We start from the raw sequence: 19,109 nt of genomic DNA on the forward strand, positions 1-19,109 counted from the left end.
GTTCCCGTTTCTCGGGGATTCAAGCGGGAGTTTGCCAGTTGTTAATATGGCCGCTGACAGGCTGGTCCCAAGCAGAGGCTTTTCATAGGCCAAGGTCGCATCCTAGCCCCGCCCATTTCAGCCCCCCGGGCTGCGTCCGCCTAAATCTTCGCTACGCATGCGCAGCGGGGGCGGGCCGGGAGGTGGGACGGCTCGATTCTTCCGTGTGCCACCGCCGCCGCCTTAGCTTCGCTGCTCTTGCCGCTCTGGGGCTGCATTGCCGGCGTTAGCCGCACGAGGGGAAGGGAGGGGACCGACGGAGCGTGCGTGCGCGGGGGTCCCCGTAGTCCCAGCAGTTCCTCTCGTGCGGGGTGGGCGGCGGGGGTCAGTAGCAGTCGGGGGAGGCCCTAGACGGCGCCATGTCGGCGGGCGGCCCGTGCCCGGCAGGAGCCGGAGGGGGCCCAGGAGGCGCCTCCTGCGCCGTGGGGGTCTCCCCCGGCGGGGTATCCATGTTCCGATGGCTGGAGGTGCTAGAGAAGGAGTTCGACAAGGCCTTCGTGGATGTGGATCTGCTCCTGGGTGAAATCGATCCGGACCAGGCGGACATCACTTACGAGGGGAGACAGAAGATGACCAGCCTGAGTTCCTGCTTTGCGCAGCTTTGCCATAAAGCCCAGACCGTGTCCCAGATCAATCACAAGCTAGAGGTGAGCTGTGGGCCCTGGAGGAGGTGGCATTCAACCCCAGTTGTCAGATCCCATTTAACGCACCGGTGAAACCACCCTAGAAAATTGCCCACTGGGGCACCTGAGCTTTAGTGTGACAGGGGAGTGTGTGTGTATGTATATGTAAAGGAAAAGAGTGAGAAGAGGTAGAAAAAGGGATGTGGATGGACCTGTGGGTGTCCCGGCGTCCTTTCATCCACCTTCCTAGTATCTCTATCAGGAGGAAGCAGGAACTGATTACACCAGCCTCCTGTACATACAACATTAGCAAACCAGAAATTCTCTGTCCGAAAAATATCTTAGCCCACCTTGCAACATTTGAGTTCTTATATGGATTTTCACATTGATAAACTAGGTGTATGTATCATCAGACTGATAGTGTTGATTGTTTTTAACCATTTCAGATCAACGTCTGTTGTTGCACACAGACATACTATTCCTTGCATGCATGAACAATTTAGGGGAATTCTATCGAGCTCTTAGGAAAATTTAGTGGGATAAACGGCATAGTATCAGTGTTCTTCTCAGTTTACAGTTGGTCTTTAAATTACAGGCAGATAACCACCAGAGTACTCTCCAGTTTTTCAAATGACTTGTAACATGGACGTTTTTCCAAAGTCTGGATTCATTTGGGAGAGTGTGTGAAGAATTGTCATTTGCTTAAGTCTCTAATCTTGGTTGTGTGGGTGGAGTGGTGGTAGTTCCAAAAAAAAAAAAACAAAAAAAGCAAAAACCAAAAAAACAACCTACCACATTGTGCAGAAAGTTAAATTAATGCATTGTTACAGTATTTAGGAACATGGGAGATTAACGTTATTACTTAAAGACCATTTTCTAGTAGATAATTTAAGAGAATGAATCATTTTAAAGTAGATAAAAATTGAACAATTACTAATGTGCAAAGCTCTTTGAACGTTAGGTTTCCTAAGAAATCATCATTTCTATCAGTTACAATGATTAAGAATACCCATTGGATTCAAATCAGTGTGATTATCAGATAGATCCTGTTTATAATTAATGGTTAGCGTTCTTTCACTTCCCTGTTAGTTAGCCATGAAAAAGGTGGTATAATTCATCTGTGATTAGCATAGATGCAAAACAGAGATTTTGTTGAAAGAACTGTTCATTTCTTCCATACTTTTTGAAAAGGTTGGAATGGAAGTGCTCATAGGAAGCTAATCACTTCTTGTTCTAGCTATATGAAAATGTTTCTTGATTTCTTGATTAGTGATTATTTCTAGAAGATAGTTTATTTTTCAGGTGGCGAAAATGCATTTAATGGTGCTTTTTGGAAATAGTAAAAGCTTTAAATAACAGAGCAGGAATTACTTAAATACTACGTGAGAACTTTCCTATCATTTACAACTGCAAGTGTCTACTGAGGATAAATAGCTTTTTAAAAATGAAACAATATCTATCTGATTTTTTTAAATGACTGAAGGACACTTTCAACAGTGGTATTTTGATGTCAGATATAAAATCTAATTTTGGAGAAAGGTTTATTCTGTGAGTAGGAGATGGTGCTTGGTTTTTTTTTTTTTTTTTCCATCTTTAAATATTTTAAATGAGTATTCAGAGCTATAATAAATTATGTGTATTCTTTTTCTCAGAAATTGTAATTACATATTCTGACTCCACATCCTGGCTTAGGAGGTGGCCTTATTTCTCAAAATAAGAAATGCTAGTCTGTCATGATGTGAGCATGTTTTTTCAACATGCTTGAAACCTTTGACTTAAAAGATCTTAGAAAAAGGGGAGGGGACATTTTGTTTTTGTATTTTTTCACTTACATTTTATTTGTTTGTGGGGTTAATCTTTCTCCATTTAGCAGGTTTTACATTCTTTGTGGAATCGGTATGTACTGGTGAGGAGAGAGCCTCATTGTCAGTAGTGTTTTTCAAGGTAGATCTACTGTTGGATTATCTGCAGATTTTCAGAGGTTACTTCATATACTGTTATCAATCACCTGAGATCTTGAAATCTTAGAAAAGATTTCCATACGTCCTAGCCCTGTTTTATTTTCTTAGTAAGTGGGCTGAATTAGTTATATTGTTTTAAGGTTATGGACATTAAAATACAACCTTTGAGGCCATTTGTGGCTTGATATAGAAGGTGGGTACTGAATTTCAGGTTTTAGAGGTTGATACCTTAAACCATATTGCCAGTATTGAATATTTTTATAATCAAAACACAGATAACCTCCAGTATGGGTAACTTATATTTAAATTGGCCTTGAGTATCTTTGGAGATTGTTCCTTCTGCCCATTTGTTGTGTCTTGAGGTAACACCATGTTTAACATTAACATGCAGTTTAGGAAAATAATTTTAGCTGCAAAAAATCATAGGTTACATTTTAAAATAAAATGTAAATGACGTCTACGTGACTGTTGCTTACTATAAGTTATATTTGGGGATAGGGCTATTTATAAGGGGAAGGGGAGAGCAAAGAGTATCAGAATATATTGAGATAGTGCCATTTCAAATTACTCACATCTCTCTTATTTACCCTACCCACCTGCTTGAGAATTCCTGCTATGGTAAGCTACTTGGTGACCGTTGGTGCTGGAGTCATAGTACCGATTGGGACAGTAGTAAGAGTAGTAGTAGTATTAGTAATATTAGTGTGTTAGAGTAGGACAAAGATTGAAGAACCGGTACTTTAGATAAACCCATCTCTCTACCTGGAAATGAGTTTTCTGCCTCTTTACCCCTTCTTTAAAATAACAGCAGAACAATCCATCTGTCACATCCTCCTTTTGTCAACAGTTCCTGAATCAGTATATCTTTTCAAGTAATTTACTTTGCAACCATCAGTGGAGAAACTTAACTTTGGTCTAGAGACATGTTTATAATGAACTAATGAGGTACTGTTCTTTACTGCTTTAAAAAGCTGTCCTGTTTTTAAACAAGCAGTGAAGCAATGTTGTAGCGTTGAACTTGAAGGTTACTATTGGGTCTGTATGTATTTACTGAGCACTAATTATGTGCCAGTTGCTCTGTTGGGTATTTGGGATATAATGGAGAGCAAAAATGGACAGAGTTGTTTCTTTTTCAAAGCTTGGATTCTGTTGCATAGTTAATTGGGATAATTATCACACAAGTGTGAAATTCCAACTTTGTTGCATGTTATGATAGTTATGTAGAATACTGAGAGCCTGTTCTGGGGGATTAGGAAAGTTTCCTTTTGGAAGTGACTATTGAGTTACGACATAAAGGATAAGTAGGAATTAATTAGGCCACAATAAATAGGAATATCAGTCAGTCTTACAGTAGAGAGAATAGAAAGTGGAACGCAACTGTGACAGGAAAGTGTGTAATGCACTTGTAGAACTGAAAGAAAGTTGGTATGTGTTGTAAGAGCAAAGGGCCAAAGAAATGAGATGTAAGATAAGTTTGAACAGGTGGGTAGGGACATATCTACTTGATTTTACTGGCCATGGGGTAGATTTAGGGGCCGGTATTATAGCAGTGGGAAATGTTTTAAACTAGATGGTAACCTTAGATAGGAGATTAGAATAGCTCACTCAAGCTAGGGTAAGGAGAGGCTTTGGGACAGTGCACAGAATGAATGCAGGAAATCATTTAGGAGGTTCTTATTCTGATCCATATGAGAGGATAGTGAGGGTAGGATAGTGCAGGGTAGGATAGTGAGATGGAGGTAAGTGTTCAGAACAGGAGAGACTGGAGAGGTAACAGTAAACAGTTTAGAAATGGATTGGAATGGAGGGATGAGGGAATTCAGGATGACTCCAAGATGTCAGTTGGTTGGATAGATAGATGGATAAGCATTATTATTAACAATAGCTGTATTGCTAACCTTACTGATCAATTACTAATGGTCAGACTCACTTAGTTTTGCAAATATTGGTTCATCTAATTCTCATGACAGTCCTGTGTGATAGGTTTAGTATTCTTATTATTCCCATTTTGCTCAGGATTAAGTAAGTGGCCCAAGGCTCTAAAATTAGAGAAGCCAGTTTCTCCAAAAACACATGCATTTATGCCTGTTATGGGGAAAGAGGAGGTGGAGAGAAAAGCAGGTAGAAAGAGTGAATGTGGCTGGTTAGATTGTAAGAAGGAGTGTGGGGTTCCCAGGAGGTATTGTTATAAAAATTAGACACATTTATAAGCCAATGAGATGCATCTACTTGAGAGGAAAGCTCAATATTCCAGCGAAAGAGAGGGATAATTAGGATTGATAAGGTTTCTGAATGAAGAGGAGATCAAAGATAGATGTAGAGAGAATGGCCTTACATTGAAAGGACAGCTGTTGTACTTTGAGGCAGAGGGAGACAGTTTTGAGGGAGAGGGAAGCGGTGAGAGCAGAAGGTGGGAGGTTGAGAGGATTCTGTCTGATGGTTTCTTTTTTGTAAACTTGGAGCCTGGGACAACTGCTGAAAGTGGGTGAGAGTAAAAAGAGCTTTGAAATAGGGAAGAGTGGGAGAGCCAACTAGCCAGAGCAATAGAAGGACTGTCAGGCAACGTTGGAGACTTACTTGGAGCTAGTTATCATAAATTCATGGTACAACCAGTCTGCCCTGTTACGTGACTTTCTCCAGCAGTGCTTACATGGTTACTAACAGGCTCAGTGATGATAGTAATAATCCAGTGCCATAGCACAGAGTTTGCTATGTAGACAAGAGTGTTACTGAAATGAAAATGGTAATGGGGATGAAGAAAAGGAGATAATCAACCAAAGTAGAAACAGGATTTGATAATTATGTATATGTGGAGGGTGAGGAGGAGGATGCCACCACAGTTCTGTCTGACAGATGGATTAGTTGATAGCTGTTTCATAGTCTCCCCCCAAATTCATGTCTACCCAGAACCTCAGAATGTGACCTTATTTGGAAATAGAGTCTTTGCAGACGTAATTAGTGTAAGGGTAAGAGATAAGATCATAGCCGATTAGACTGGACCCTAAATACAGTGAGATTGTCCTGATAAGAGACACTCAAGACACAGAAAGACACTGAGAAGAAGGCTATCTGAAGAAAGAATCAGAGACTGGGATGACCTTTCTACAAGCCAGGAAATGCCAAGGATTACTGTCAACCACCAAACACTGCGAGACAGGCATGGAACAGTTTCTTCTTCAGGGTATCCAGAAGGAACCAATTCTTGATTTTGAGCTCCTGGCATCCTGAACTGTGAAAGAATAAATTTTTGTTCTTTTAAGCCACCAACTTTGTGGTGATTTGTTGTGAGAGCTCTATGAGACTTAGACCATGTAAGGAATCCAGGGGAAGGAATAGGTCTGGCAGGAAAAATAATGAGTTGCGTTTAGGAGATTGTGCATAGTTAAGGTTCTTACCCTTTCTTGTATATTCCTAACATAGTCTCCTAGTTGCTTCTTACCCACTCGAAACCATCCTTTCATTGTCAACATAATTCTAAAATGTTTCATTTTAATGGTTCATATGAAAAAAAGGCAACTCTGATTGTGGTTGCTCTTCTTTTTATACTTCCCTTTTATTCATTGGATAAAATTCATACTCTAGCTTGGTGATCAGTGCCCACCCAATGTGTCTGTCCGTATTGCTTGTCACCCCTTCGTGGCTGCTGTTGCCTCTCAATAAAACTGGTCTGTGGGCCGTTCTCTGAATAGGCCTTGCTCTTGCATGCCTTTGCCACTTTGGCATAGGCTTTAGTGTATAATGCCTTCTCTGTCCCCTTTGTCTACAGTATCGCACACCCACTCATCTTTCAAGGTACCACTTACATCACTATTTCTGAAGGCTGTTCTCACTCCCATTTATCTCTGCTCTCTGCGGGCAGAGGCTATCAACACCTTTAATTCACTTGGACTGTTAAGTTGGTTTCCTTGTCCTGTCATTAGTGATTGCCACAGCTCTTTACCTCTAGAAGGTAAGCTCTTTGAGGGTCAGGACGATGGCTTGGGTGAAATAATCTCAGTATCATATGCTTTGTGAAAGCTGACTTTAGGTGGGAACATTTTCTCTTTGTGAACCCCTTTTGGTTTCTAAGAGTTGGTTGGTGGTTTTTTTTCCCCTATAGTGCTTTCAAGCCTTATTGAGTAGTAATTCCTCTGAGTGTGGTATCTGGTTGACTTACATGTGGATTACAGAATTGGTGTTTTGCTGGCCCCTTTTTAAAATTGGCAATTTAAAACTCACACATTAAATACCAACCTTTCTGACCTATTTACATCAGTATCTCACTTGTGAGGAGTTTTCATTTCTCAGACCTTTCCCTGCACCATCCATGTATTAGCTGATTTCCGTTCAGTACTTGGGTAAATTTCTCCTCTCTGACCCTTTCACTTCTTCTTTTATCTTCTTTTTTTAAAGTTTTTATTGAAATTCCATTTAGCTGACATACAATATAATATTCATTTCAGGAGTACAATATAGTGATTCAACACTTGTATATATCACCCAGACTTTCACTTCCTTTTTTTTTTTTTCTGAATTAGTACATCACACATGCCTCTATTATAATAGTGTTTTTGATACTCTCCATCATAATTGGAAATGTCATTTTATCTCTTTACCAGACAGTGAAATTCTGAAGGGCAGAATCCATGTCTTACTCATCTTTTTGTCTCCAGATCCTGGCACACAGCATGTACTCAATACATGTTTATTTGAATGAATAAATTATTTGAAACACTTTTAGTGTTCTGCCATGAATCCTTCCAAGATTACCAATAATCATTCTGTAATACAGGTTTCATGAGAGCTGGGCTGGTGTCTTTCTGATAACATCCATAGTGTCTAACACAGTGTCAACTATACTGTTGAATGACTGAATCTGCAGGTTCATTTATTTCCCTGGTATGTAATTCACAAGGATATGATTTGTGAGTTAATATTTCGTGGTATTCCACTTTAAGAAAAATTTGGAACTATGACTAAAATAACATTAAACCTCGTTAAATGAGTGTATTATGTATGGATTGTGTGCTTGTGACATTTCTAAAATATTGGGTGAGTTGGTTCTCCTCACTCTACATCCAGTTGGATCATAAAGCAACTGAGTTGTTTAACATTAAAATGGAAACAAACATTTTATGTTTTTTGGGACTTCATTTTGTGGGTTAACATCAAAGTAATTTAACTGTCAAACGTACATCACGGATTTATCTTCTTGCTTCTATTTTCAAATCCCACCCCCCCCATCCTAGTTCATTCAGTTTGTCTCCTGTATTACACACAGCTGCCTTTTTTAAAACATAAATTTAATCATATCTTTCTGCTTAAAAGTCCTCAATTATACTATGAATAAAATTCAAACTTCTTATTATGGCTGGCAAGCTCTGTATGATTTGACCTGTGCATATGTCTTTGATGACCTATCTTATTACTCTTTTCTCTTATTCTGTATGTTCCAGCCACATGGGCCTTTCTTCAGACTCTAAGACAAGAGTTCTCAAACATTTTGGTCTCAGGACCCACTTATGCTGTACAAATTATGAGGTCCCTAAAAAGGTTTTTTTCTAATGTGAGTTATATCTGTTGGTGTTTACAGTATTAGAAATTAACACTGAGAAAACTTTAAATATTTATTGCAACAGTAAGCCTATTAGATGTTAATGTAAATATCATTTTGAATGAGAAAATAACTATTTTCAAAATAAAGTGCATTGTTTTACATTTAAAAATGTCAGTTAGATATCTGGCTTACTAGAAGATAGCTGGATTCTTTGATCTGCTTCTGCATTCAAATAGTTGTGATTTAAGGTTTGGGTTATAGCCTAGGAAGAAAGTTTGCTCTCACAGAAATAAATAGTTGGATAAGGGAGAAGTATTTAATAACCTTTTCAGATAGTCGTGGATATTTTTCTATAATATAAAAAGGTAATTTCGTGGGGTGTCCGGGTGGCTCAGTTGGTTAAGCGTCCAGCTCTTGATTTTGGCTCAGGGTCATGAGATCTGGCCCTGAGTTAGGCTCTGCGCTTCGTGGGGAGTCTGCTTAAGATTCTCTCTCTCCCTCTGCACTCCTGCTCACGCATGCTCTCTCACAATAAATAAATAAAATCTTTTAAAGGTTAGTTACAGTGTAGAGTCTAAAATTCTTATCAGTGTAGTTTTCATCCACTGTTAGAATACAATAATGTGTAGTCATTGAGTGAATCTTTTACTGAGTCATGATATTGACTTTATGGATTGGTCATTTTGAAAATACTGGTTTGCTGAGTTATGCAGATTTTCTAAATCTGAGCACATCTCATTATACAGTCTTTTTAAAATCACATGTGGGGGTGGTTGGGTGGCTCAGTCAGTTAGGCATCTGCCTTGGGCTCCGGTCACGATCCCACAATCCTAGGATTGAACCCCATGTTGGGCTTTCTGCTTAATGGGGAGCCTGCTTCTCCCTCTCCCAGCTGCTCCCCCTGCTTGTATTCTTTCTCTCTCTGTCAAATAAATAAAATCTTAAAAAAAAAAATCACATTTGTACTATTACCGGTCTCAGAAAAATCTTGAACTGTTTGGAAGCTGTTAAGATCATCATGATGGATTCAGTTTTTCCAAAATTCTAATTTACATTTGAAAACACAGATTTTTATCATTGGCAATAAATGGTGCCAGTTGTTTGCCTTGAAGTAACAGATTTGCTTAATTATTCTCAAGATTAAGTCTACCAAATACATTAACCTTAATAACTGTATTTGCTCTTTTTCCAAGTAAAAGTGATGTTCCATGAAAAAAATGTTGTGCTTTTTCTTTGGACAACATGGTTTGATATGCAGCATATACACTTTATGCACACTTCCCATTTCATCACACAGAATATTAAAAATACGTACTCAAGGGTTGAGATTTTAAAAATTAGTAATTTTTACTGCTGTGTCATGGGCATTCTTAAATGAACTTTTTTTTTTTTAACCATGAGCACATAGTGGTGAAGAGTACACTGCACTGATTTGTACTAAAATGCTGTCATTTACTCATCATTGCTTTTGCACCTGTAGTACAAATATCAGCATGGTGAAAAAGCCAAATAATATTTTATTATTATTAAAAGAGTTTTGACCTTGTGGATGCTCTGAAAAGTTCCCACAGACCTATGAGAACTGCTGCTTTGATAGTAACAGGAACACTTCCCAGAAGAAACCATACTCTCCCATTCCACTAATTCCCTTCTTTTTGTTTCTTTTGGACAGCTTATGCTTTGTAATTATATATTATAATACTTGCTTGTAATGATCTTGGACAAATCACCTAACCTCTCTGCGTTCCAGTTTCCTTCTCTGTACAGAAAATTGTATCTCTCGAGGCATAGCATGAGGACTAAGGCAATTAAAATATGCATATATTCACAGCAGCGCCTGGCACCTAGTTAACGCTGTTGTTACATATGCCATTCATTTTCTTTATGTGCCACCTCCTGCAGAAGGCCTCCATAAACTTTGCAGGGCAGGACCCACGTATATTTCATCTACCAGCGTATCCCCAAAACCCAGCCAAGTGCTTGGCCTATGGTTGGGGGTTGACAAATACTTTTTGAATGAATGTATTTGAAAAATAAAAAAAAGTTTGCTTTTCTTAAGCTGCAGAGCAGTTTGGGGAGAAATGATGACAGATGACAATAGTAGTCCTTATGCTTGGATCAAGAGGAAATTGGAGTTTACAGGTAGAGTTTTCTCACAGAACTTCGGTAAGCCAAATGAGCAGACTGTTTCAGCAGCCGACTTAAAATAAAGAGGACTGTTATTTTCTATCTCAAGGTACAGCAGAGTTTTTTATATTTGACCCGTGAATATACTTTCTGTTTGGTCAGTCTTTGTTTTAGAATAGGACTTTTTGGCTTTCTTGGGTAGTAGGAGAAATCTTGGGTAGTAGGAGAAAAGCTGACCACTTGGGGCATATGGGAAAAGAGAAAATAGAGGGAGATTCTTTATAAAAGGTGTGTGTTAACTCAAATTAACTGTAAGACTTTGTTCTGCTATGTGGAAGAAGTAGAAGAAAAGCCAGGGAATAGATCAGAATACTTTGTTAGTTACATCATCCCATTGACTTTTGTCACAGGAGAAAAGGCCACGTGAAGAATATGGTTCGTTCTGTTTCTGCTGTCGGTCAGGATCCTTTATACAGTAATTTCTGTGATACTTCTTTTTAAAGGTTTAGTTCCAGGAAAGAAAGAGAGTCGCACCAGATAAAACGACATTGCTTCTTTTAATGAGACAAAGAGTTACTTCTAGGAAACTTGTATTAAATTTGATACAAAATAAACACTATTAGGATATTTTTATAGTGATATCTTGCCATCTCTGTATGTTTATTTTTTACATTTATTTATCTTAAGAGCTTTAAAGCCATTTGGGAAGTAGGTGGGAGAAGATGATCAATTTTAGAAATTGGTATTAAATGGTATAATTGCTAGAGATGTAAATTTTAATCCACTTCCATTGTAAACTGCATTTTCAAACATTAAAAAATATATATTTAAAAACATACTTGTTTCCTTTTAGTGATTACCTTTTGTACACATACTTTAAAACAGAAGGTATAGAAACATTCATAGGTAAATGTGAAATAAATGTATTTACTTCTTTATCAGCAGCTTTCTATGCTATTGTTCATTATAATTAAACTGCTATTGGGAGTCAACTCTTTGTAATTCTTAAACAACTTTGGGAATGTATGCTTTTGCGTGCATGCATGTCTGTGCTTGCTTATGTGTCTTTCTGTGCATACATAGGAGTCCCTGTGTGTGTGGGGGTGGGGGCAGTGGTGGGCCAGATGAGGAATGTTCTGAGTCTCTTGCTTAAAGCCCTTTCTGTCTGAGATTTGGGGATGTGATCTCATTTGGAGCTCATGGGCCGCTTCACCACCAATTCTCTGTTACTGCCAGGATTACACAGGATGTCAGGAAGTCTGTGTTTTAATGCCATTTTTAATTTGGGACAACTCACCTAATCTCTTTGGGTTTTAGTTTCTTCATATGCAAAATAAAGATGCTTTACCTGATTTGTTTTGGTTCTTAGGTTGGGCCCTCTAAAATGTGTTACTGAGAGAGCTGAATGACTTGTGGAAACTAATGACTGATGATGTTTGCTAGTTTCTTTTCTTAGTTTGATCCTCTCCTGGACTAGAGGTTTTTGAGGGGTGCTTAAGGGAAACTAATTGGCAGTTTTATCCATAAGCCTGTAAAATAAAAACTAGGTTATGTTTAGAAAGAAAAAAGTACAACTGTTTTGTATTTTCAGAAGATAACATGGACAGAGTATTAGGATCTAGACAAAGTGGAGAAATAGGAAACTCAAAATAAAAAATTCCTTTGATTTTGGTGCCGCACGGTGGAATCCAGTAGTGATGGATTATTTTAGAAAGGAATTATCACTTTGGAAAAGTTTGGGTGTTTGAAAGAGTATGAGATGAGAAATAGAAAAGTAACAGCTCCATTAAATACAGATAAGTGGTGATGATAATGCACTGATGTTGTTTAGATAGACTGCTTCTCTTTTTCTTTTTGGGGAATATTTTATTCCTACTTTGTGAATTACTTGATTTTCATGTTTCCACACTCCATTCCACCTGGACCACATGCTGAGAATTGCTGCTTTAGGAAATCCCACCAGTGATTGATTTAATTACTTGGGTATAGTGAAGGTCATGGTCCTGAGTAAGGCCCTGGGACTCTCCTAGAAGATCATTTTATCCTTACTGTCTACGGAAAGAATGTCTTGATGGTCAGTTTTATTTTATTTTTCTGTACATTAATCTTCAAGATCAAATGTAGGAAAAGTGATAAGTTTGTTTCCCAGATTAAGACTGTATTTAACATAGTTTTTACTGTTTTGGGCTTTGCTTATTAAAGCATTTTTGGGCTATCGCTTGAAAATTTAAGTAAGAGTTGAAGGTTGAAATCAGCTGTTTCCTTTAAACTTTCATTCTTGTTCTAATGTTGCCAAAGTAGGACAGGTGAAAAATACTCAGGCTTTTTTATGGTCAGACTGATTTTGAGTCTGTTACTTATTAGCTATGTGATTTTGGGCAAATCATTTAAACTCTGACTTCCAGTTTCCTTAACTACTAAGAAAAAAGTTGGAGAGTAAGAATTATAGATAACATATGGTGTGTATATGCCTGCCATATGGTGTATAGATGCTTGCTTTGTGGTAACTGTGAATATTGTTAGTAAGTTAAACATATGTATTATAGCTATAGAAACACATTTTTTTTTTCCCTGTGGCCAGCTGCTTGATAACACTCCCACTGCCTTGGCCTGTGAGTAATTGGGTTCAAAGTGCTGTTCTGCTGCTGACCAGTTGGGGAGCCCTGGATATAAAGTCAATTTTGATTGGCCTTGGTTTTATTATGTAAATAGTAACTGTCTTAATCATAGTCTTTATGTTCTCTGAGATCTCTTTAAATTCTAAAATTTGGTGATATTAGGAAGTTAAACATTAAATAAAATATGGAAATTTCTAATCTTGACATAAAATATATCAGTGACTATTTTCTTTGGCAGCTAAAATGCTTTTATCATGGATAAGACATAAATTACTTAAATATTACTAAATTTAGAGTAAATCTGAAATACTTTTGAAAGTTTGAAAAATAAAATTGGGTTTTGACTTTTATTTTATTTTATTTTTTTTCTCACTGTATCTACAGTGTAGTTCATTGGTGTACATGATAAAGTAGGGCTCCCTAAGCTCTCTCTTTCTTCAAAGGGTCTAGGATGGAAACTTGTTAAAGATCAAGAGATTCTCATTGTATTAGGGGATGATTTGGGACAAGGATTTTCCAGCAGCTGAGGGCTTCTGTCTTCCTCTTGTGCTCTCACTGGGGCTGGTGGTCCAGGGAGCTCTTACTCCTTAGAGTCCATGTGGACCAGATCTACCACCTGGTTGCTGTAGCCAAATTCATTATCATACCAGGAAATGGGCTTGACACAGTGGTCATTGAGGGCAGTGTCACTCCCAGCACTGAAGGTGGAAGAGTGGGTGCTATTATTATAGTTGCATTGGACAGCCTGGTCCTCACTGGAACCCAGGTTGCCTTGAGGGGGTCCTCCAATGCCTGCTTCACCATCTTCTTGATATTATCATAATTGGCAGCTTGCTTTAGGCAGCAGGTGAGATCCATGACTGGTGCGTTGGGGGTGAGGACATGGAAAGCCTAACCGGGGAGCTTCCCATTCAGCTTCCGGATAACCTTGCCTCCATCCTTGGCTGTAGAAGCAAGGATGATGTTCTGGGCATCCCCTCAGCCATCATGCCACAGCTTCTCAGTGGCGCCATCCACAGTCTTCTTGTGGCATTGATGGCGTGGACTGTGTCATTAGTCTTTTCATGTTGCCCAAGTTGTCATGAATGATCTTGGACAGAGGGCCCAGGCAGTTTTTGGTACAGGAGGCATTGCTAACAGTTTCGAGGGAGTTGTAATACTTTTCATGGTTCATGTCCATCACAAACATGGGCCATCATTGGAAGGGGCAGAAGTGATGACCATCTTGGCCATACCCCTCAAATTAGCCTGAGCCTTGGTAGTAAAGACACCAGTGGTCATAGTAAAGTGGTAGTAAAGACACCAGTGGATTCTACAACATACTCAGTGTCAGCATCACTGTATTTGATGCTGGAGGGATTTCCCTCTGGGAAGATGGAGATGGGCTTTCCATTGATGACAGGTTTTCTGTTCTCAGCCTTGACTGTGCCATTGAATTTGCCATGGATGAAGTCATACTGGAACACACAGCCCATGTAGTTGAGGTTAGTAAAAGGGTCATTGATGGTAACAATTTCAACTTTGCCAGGGTTAAAAGCAGTCTTGGTGCCCAGGTGCCCAGGTGCCCAGGATGGCCAAATCCAAATCCCAGCCGGCACTGCACGAGAAGATGCATCTATTTGTTGAACAAGGACAGATAGAGAGCCTGGGCTTCAAATTTTAATATCTGCATCTTCTCTCTGTAAAGAAATTTTATTTATTTTTTAAGTAGGGCAGCTCTTGAGAAATTATTTGACTTAGGTCCATGTTTGTAATATGCCGCACTCAAAAGGCCCATGTACTACTCTGTTTTCCTTGCCCTTTTATAATAATTTCTGACTTAAATATTAGTGTGCCAAATTAATTAATGAATAACACTTATGCCTCTTTAACTTATTCCTTCCTTTCTTCCTTCCTTCCTTTCTTTCTTTTTAAAATATTTAATTTATTTATTTGACAGAGAGACAGTGAGAGAGGGAACACCAGCAGGGAGAAACAGGCTTCCTGCTGAGCAGGGAGCCCGATGTGGAGCTTGATCCCAGGACCCGAGATTTTGACCTGAGCCAAAGGCAGACGCTTAATGGCTGAGCCACTCAGGCGCTCCTTTAACTTCTTTCTTAACTCTAGGAGTTTTGCTCAGTTATTAATAACTCATGAGGTTCTTGGTTTGAAAGATAAATCATATTGGGACTACCAGCACTATATGCCTTTTGAAATACAAAATATACCCCCTATCACAAAGATTTAATTAAGTAAATCTAATTAAACCTTTGAAGTAGTTTTTTTTGGTCTTTGTTGTTTTTTAATTTGTAAGTTATTGCTATACCTAGCATGGGGCTCAAACTCACACAACCACAAGATCAGGAGTCATATGCTCTACTGACTGAGCAAGCCAGGCACCCTAATTAAACCTTTAGATCTAACGTCCAGTTAACAGATCTACGTACAGGAATATATTCCCAATCTACATAGAGGAATATATTAGACAATAGTATAAAGAAATAAGGCATGCAGAATGAAAGTCACTGTAATGAAAAAAGAGGTAAGGGTTGTGATAGATTAAATGGCTTATTTTAAACTATTTCTAAGTGTAGGTTCACTTTAGTATAATCTTCATATTGCTCAAAAAGAGTGTGTATTTTTCAAATATTTATTTTCCTTTTGTGATCACTTTGTTTCAAAGACTATAAAAACCTATAGGTTTTTGAGTTTTTTTTTTTTTTTTTTTTTACTAAGAAGGACTTTTTAGATAGACATTTTTAAAGATTTTATTTATTTATTTGAGATAGATTAGAGGCAGAGGGAGAAGAATGAACAGACTCCCTGCTGAGCAGGGAGCCTGATGCGGGGCTCGATTCCACAACCCTGAGCTCATGACCTGAGCCGAAGGCAGATGCTTAACTGACTGAGCCACCCAGGTGCCACAAGACTTAATTGTATTTTAAAGGAGCAATCTTCAAGATATACTGAACATTGTCTGGTAACAGGTGATTTTAAAGGTTTATAATTATTTTGGTAGGCATATTTTTGTTAAATGGAAGAAGATCTATAAGACATTGATCATACATGTAAGTTTTTTTTTTCTTTTCTAAGTTTTTCAGGTAGGAGTATCTGTGAAAGATACTGTGTGAAAACTGTTACATACCCTTTTAGAAGACAATGGAAATGATGTTCTACTTTAATCTCTTGTGTATGTTTATTATATTCAAAGAACAGAGTCAACTACTAGCATAATTATTTCTTTTAGCATTTAAATCTTTTTTTAAAAACTGAAGGGTAGTTGATACACAATGTGACATTAGTTTCAGATGTACAACTATATGCTCTGCTCTGCTCAGCATAGATGTAGCTACCATCTGTCATGCGGTGCTATTATAATACCGTTGACTATATTTCCTATTCTGTACCTTTCATCCTGTGACTTGCTCATTCTATAACTGAAGGCCTGTACCTTTCATTCTCCTTCATCCCCCTTTTTGCCCATTCCCCTACTCATAATGGTGTGTGTGTGTTTGGAGGGAGGAGGAAAGAGAGTGTGTGCTTGCAAGAAGAAGAAAAAAATAGATTACCCTGTAGAAAAATAGGCAAGAGACTTGATAGGCATTTCACAAAACAGACTATTCAGATGGCCAGTAAACATATGAAAAAGGTGATTAGCCTTAGTAGTAATCAAGAAGGTTTAGTTAAAATCATGATGGAATTCTACTGCTTTCCTACCAGAATGGCTAAAAGTAAAAAGATGGACAATACCAAGTGAAGACAAGGATGTAAAGCCATCAGAGTTCTCATACATGATGGGCATGTCAGTTGCGTGAGGACTTGGAAAACTGGCCTTATTTGCCAAGGTTTAATGTCCTCATACATTGTAAACCAGCATTTTGTCTCCTATATATATACTGCACAGAACTGTATTCCATATGTACCAAAAGACAGGTTTATACAAATATCAATTTAATAGTCAAAAACTGGAAAACAGCATAAATAATCAAAAAGAATGGTAAGTTTTGGTGTTTTCATTTAGTGAATACTATATAGTAGTGAAAATGAATGAGCTGCAGCTATACAAAACATGAATCTCATAAACATAAGCTTAAGGCAAAAGCCAGGCATGAATGAATGCATACTATATGATTCTCTTTATATAATGTTCAAAACAGGCAAAATTAGTTATGGTATTAGAATTCAGGGTATTACTCTAATTCTGTCTGTGGATGAAAGTGGAGGTAGTTATTAGGAAGGAGCCACAAGGAGAGTCCTCGAGTGCTAATACTGCCCTGTTTCTTCATCTGGATGGTAGTTCAGTAGACATGTTTTTTTTTTTTCTGGAATTCATTGTGTGTGTACTTCTCTGATGTTAAGTTATACATGAATAAAAATATTGTAAGAAGCAATGAGGAAGTTCTTCTGATAGGGAGCGATCTCCAAGAAGTAACACAGGCAAGATGCAGTAGTGTTTACATTATAAAACATTATGGTTTCTATTTATAGCATGCCACCTCTTTTCTTCTCCCTCTGGTTGTTACCCAAGCCCCAGTCCTTGGCCATCTGTTTTCCCTCTAATTCAGTCTTAGGATATAAATTCCTATCTCTGTGCTTCTTAATGCTTCCTAGTCCCAATTTATCACTTTTTTTTTTTTTTAAATTTCCAACATTCTGTGGGATAGTTCTATTGATTATATCATGGCTAACATGTCTAAAACTTAGATCTAACTCCCTCAAGTCTAAATAAGCTACCATCCCGATTTTGCTCTTTCTTTCAATGGCTTCAGTATTCTCTAAGCTTGAAGTATTTGTCATTGTTGATCTAATTCTCCACTGGACATCCAATCTGTTGCCAACAATTTCCTTCCAGCATCCTGAAATGCTTTATTTCCATTTCCAGTGTTCCCATGATAACATCATTTGAAAAGCTACAATAGGGTGTTGCTAAAGGGTGAAGTCCCTGCCTTCACTTTTCCTGCAAATAGCATGTTGCTAAAATGGCATTGGAAAAAAATGTTTCAAAGTTATACAGTGATGATGGTTGTATAACTCTACGAAATATACTAAAAACTGCTCAATCGTATACGCTTTTTTTTTTTTTTAAGAATTTATTTATTTATTTGGCAGAGAGAGAGATCACAAGTAGGCAGAGAGAAGCAGAGAGAAAGGAAGGGAAGCAGGCTCCCTGCCTAGCAGAGAGCCCGATGTGGGGCTCGATCCCAGGACCCTGGGATCATGACCTGAGCGGAAGGCAGAGCCTTTAACCCACTGAGCCACCAGGTGCCCCTCAATCGTATACGTTTAAAGTGCATTTTATGGTACAGCAATTATATCTCAAAAAAGCTGTGATTGGAACAAAACCAAAAATGTCACTGAGAGCATGTAATGATTTCCATTGGGAATAAATCTTAGTTTTGGTCTTTCATCCAGAACTAGTCATTTATCCAGCTTCATGTTCCTAACCAGTCTTGGGCAGTCTGAGCATTACTCAGAGAAGGAAACTTCTCTGAGTAATCTAATCTCCTTGATAATAACATCTTCGTATTATAGTAAGTGCTTTCATGTATAAGATTAATAATCTCATGAGAATAGTCAAAGCGATGGATATTATCCCTGTTTTAAAATTAGGGAAACCAGGGACGCCTGGCTGGCTCAGTTGGTTAAGCAGCTGCCTTCGGCTCAGGTCATGATCCCAGCGTCCTGGGATCGAGTCCCACATCGGGCTCCTTGCTCGGCAGGGAGCCTGCTTCTCCCTCTGCCTCTGCCTGCCTCTCTCTCTGCCTGTGCTCGCTCTCTCTCTCTGTCTCTCCCTCTCTCTCTGACAAATAAATAAATAAAATCTTAAAAAAAAAAATAAAATTAGGGAAACCAGTGAGGACAGAGTGATTTATCTAGAAGCACAGGGCTAGTCTTAGCATTCATTTCAAATTAAAGATACTTCCTGAACATCTTTTGTGTACTAGGTACTGATTGGTGCAGTTGGGATGCAGAGATGTATTTTAGTCCTTTGGTCGCTGAACCCAGAGAATTTACCTAAGTTGCTTCTGGTTTCTCTCTGCCTCTACTAGTCTTCTTTCCATCTCTAGACTGCTTTACTACTTCTGTTTTGTCCTTGTCACTTAACTTTCAAGCACTTCTGAACTCTTTCCTCTTTAAACCTTTCTTTGCTTTGAATTTCTTGGGATAACCAATTCTAAATGTATTTGTAACTTGCCACATTTTTCTTTAGTGGGCTTGCATTTAG

General features: G+C 38.4%; 1 protein-coding gene and 1 pseudogene across 3 annotated transcripts in view; one reads left to right on the forward strand and one right to left on the reverse strand.

Moving 5' to 3' along the window:
* Window positions 1-208: 208 nt before the first annotated feature.
* Window positions 209-19,109, forward strand: part of GOPC (golgi associated PDZ and coiled-coil motif containing) — a 42,161-nt gene continuing 23,260 nt past the window's right edge. The window contains exon 1 of one of the 3 annotated variants that reach the window (XM_044250004.1): window positions 209-686. In XM_044250004.1, the coding sequence (XP_044105939.1) occupies window positions 399-686 (288 nt within the window). In that variant the 5' untranslated portion in view covers window positions 209-398. The remainder of the gene's footprint in view (window positions 687-19,109) is intronic. The other 2 variants (XM_044249984.1, XM_044249994.1) reach the window with 2 other exon arrangements.
* On the reverse strand, window positions 13,485-14,445 carry LOC122907206 (annotated as a pseudogene).

This window comes from Neovison vison, chromosome 1 (assembly GCF_020171115.1).
Source record: "Neovison vison isolate M4711 chromosome 1, ASM_NN_V1, whole genome shotgun sequence".
In the NCBI taxonomy this organism is placed as follows: domain Eukaryota; kingdom Metazoa; phylum Chordata; class Mammalia; order Carnivora; family Mustelidae; genus Neogale; species Neogale vison.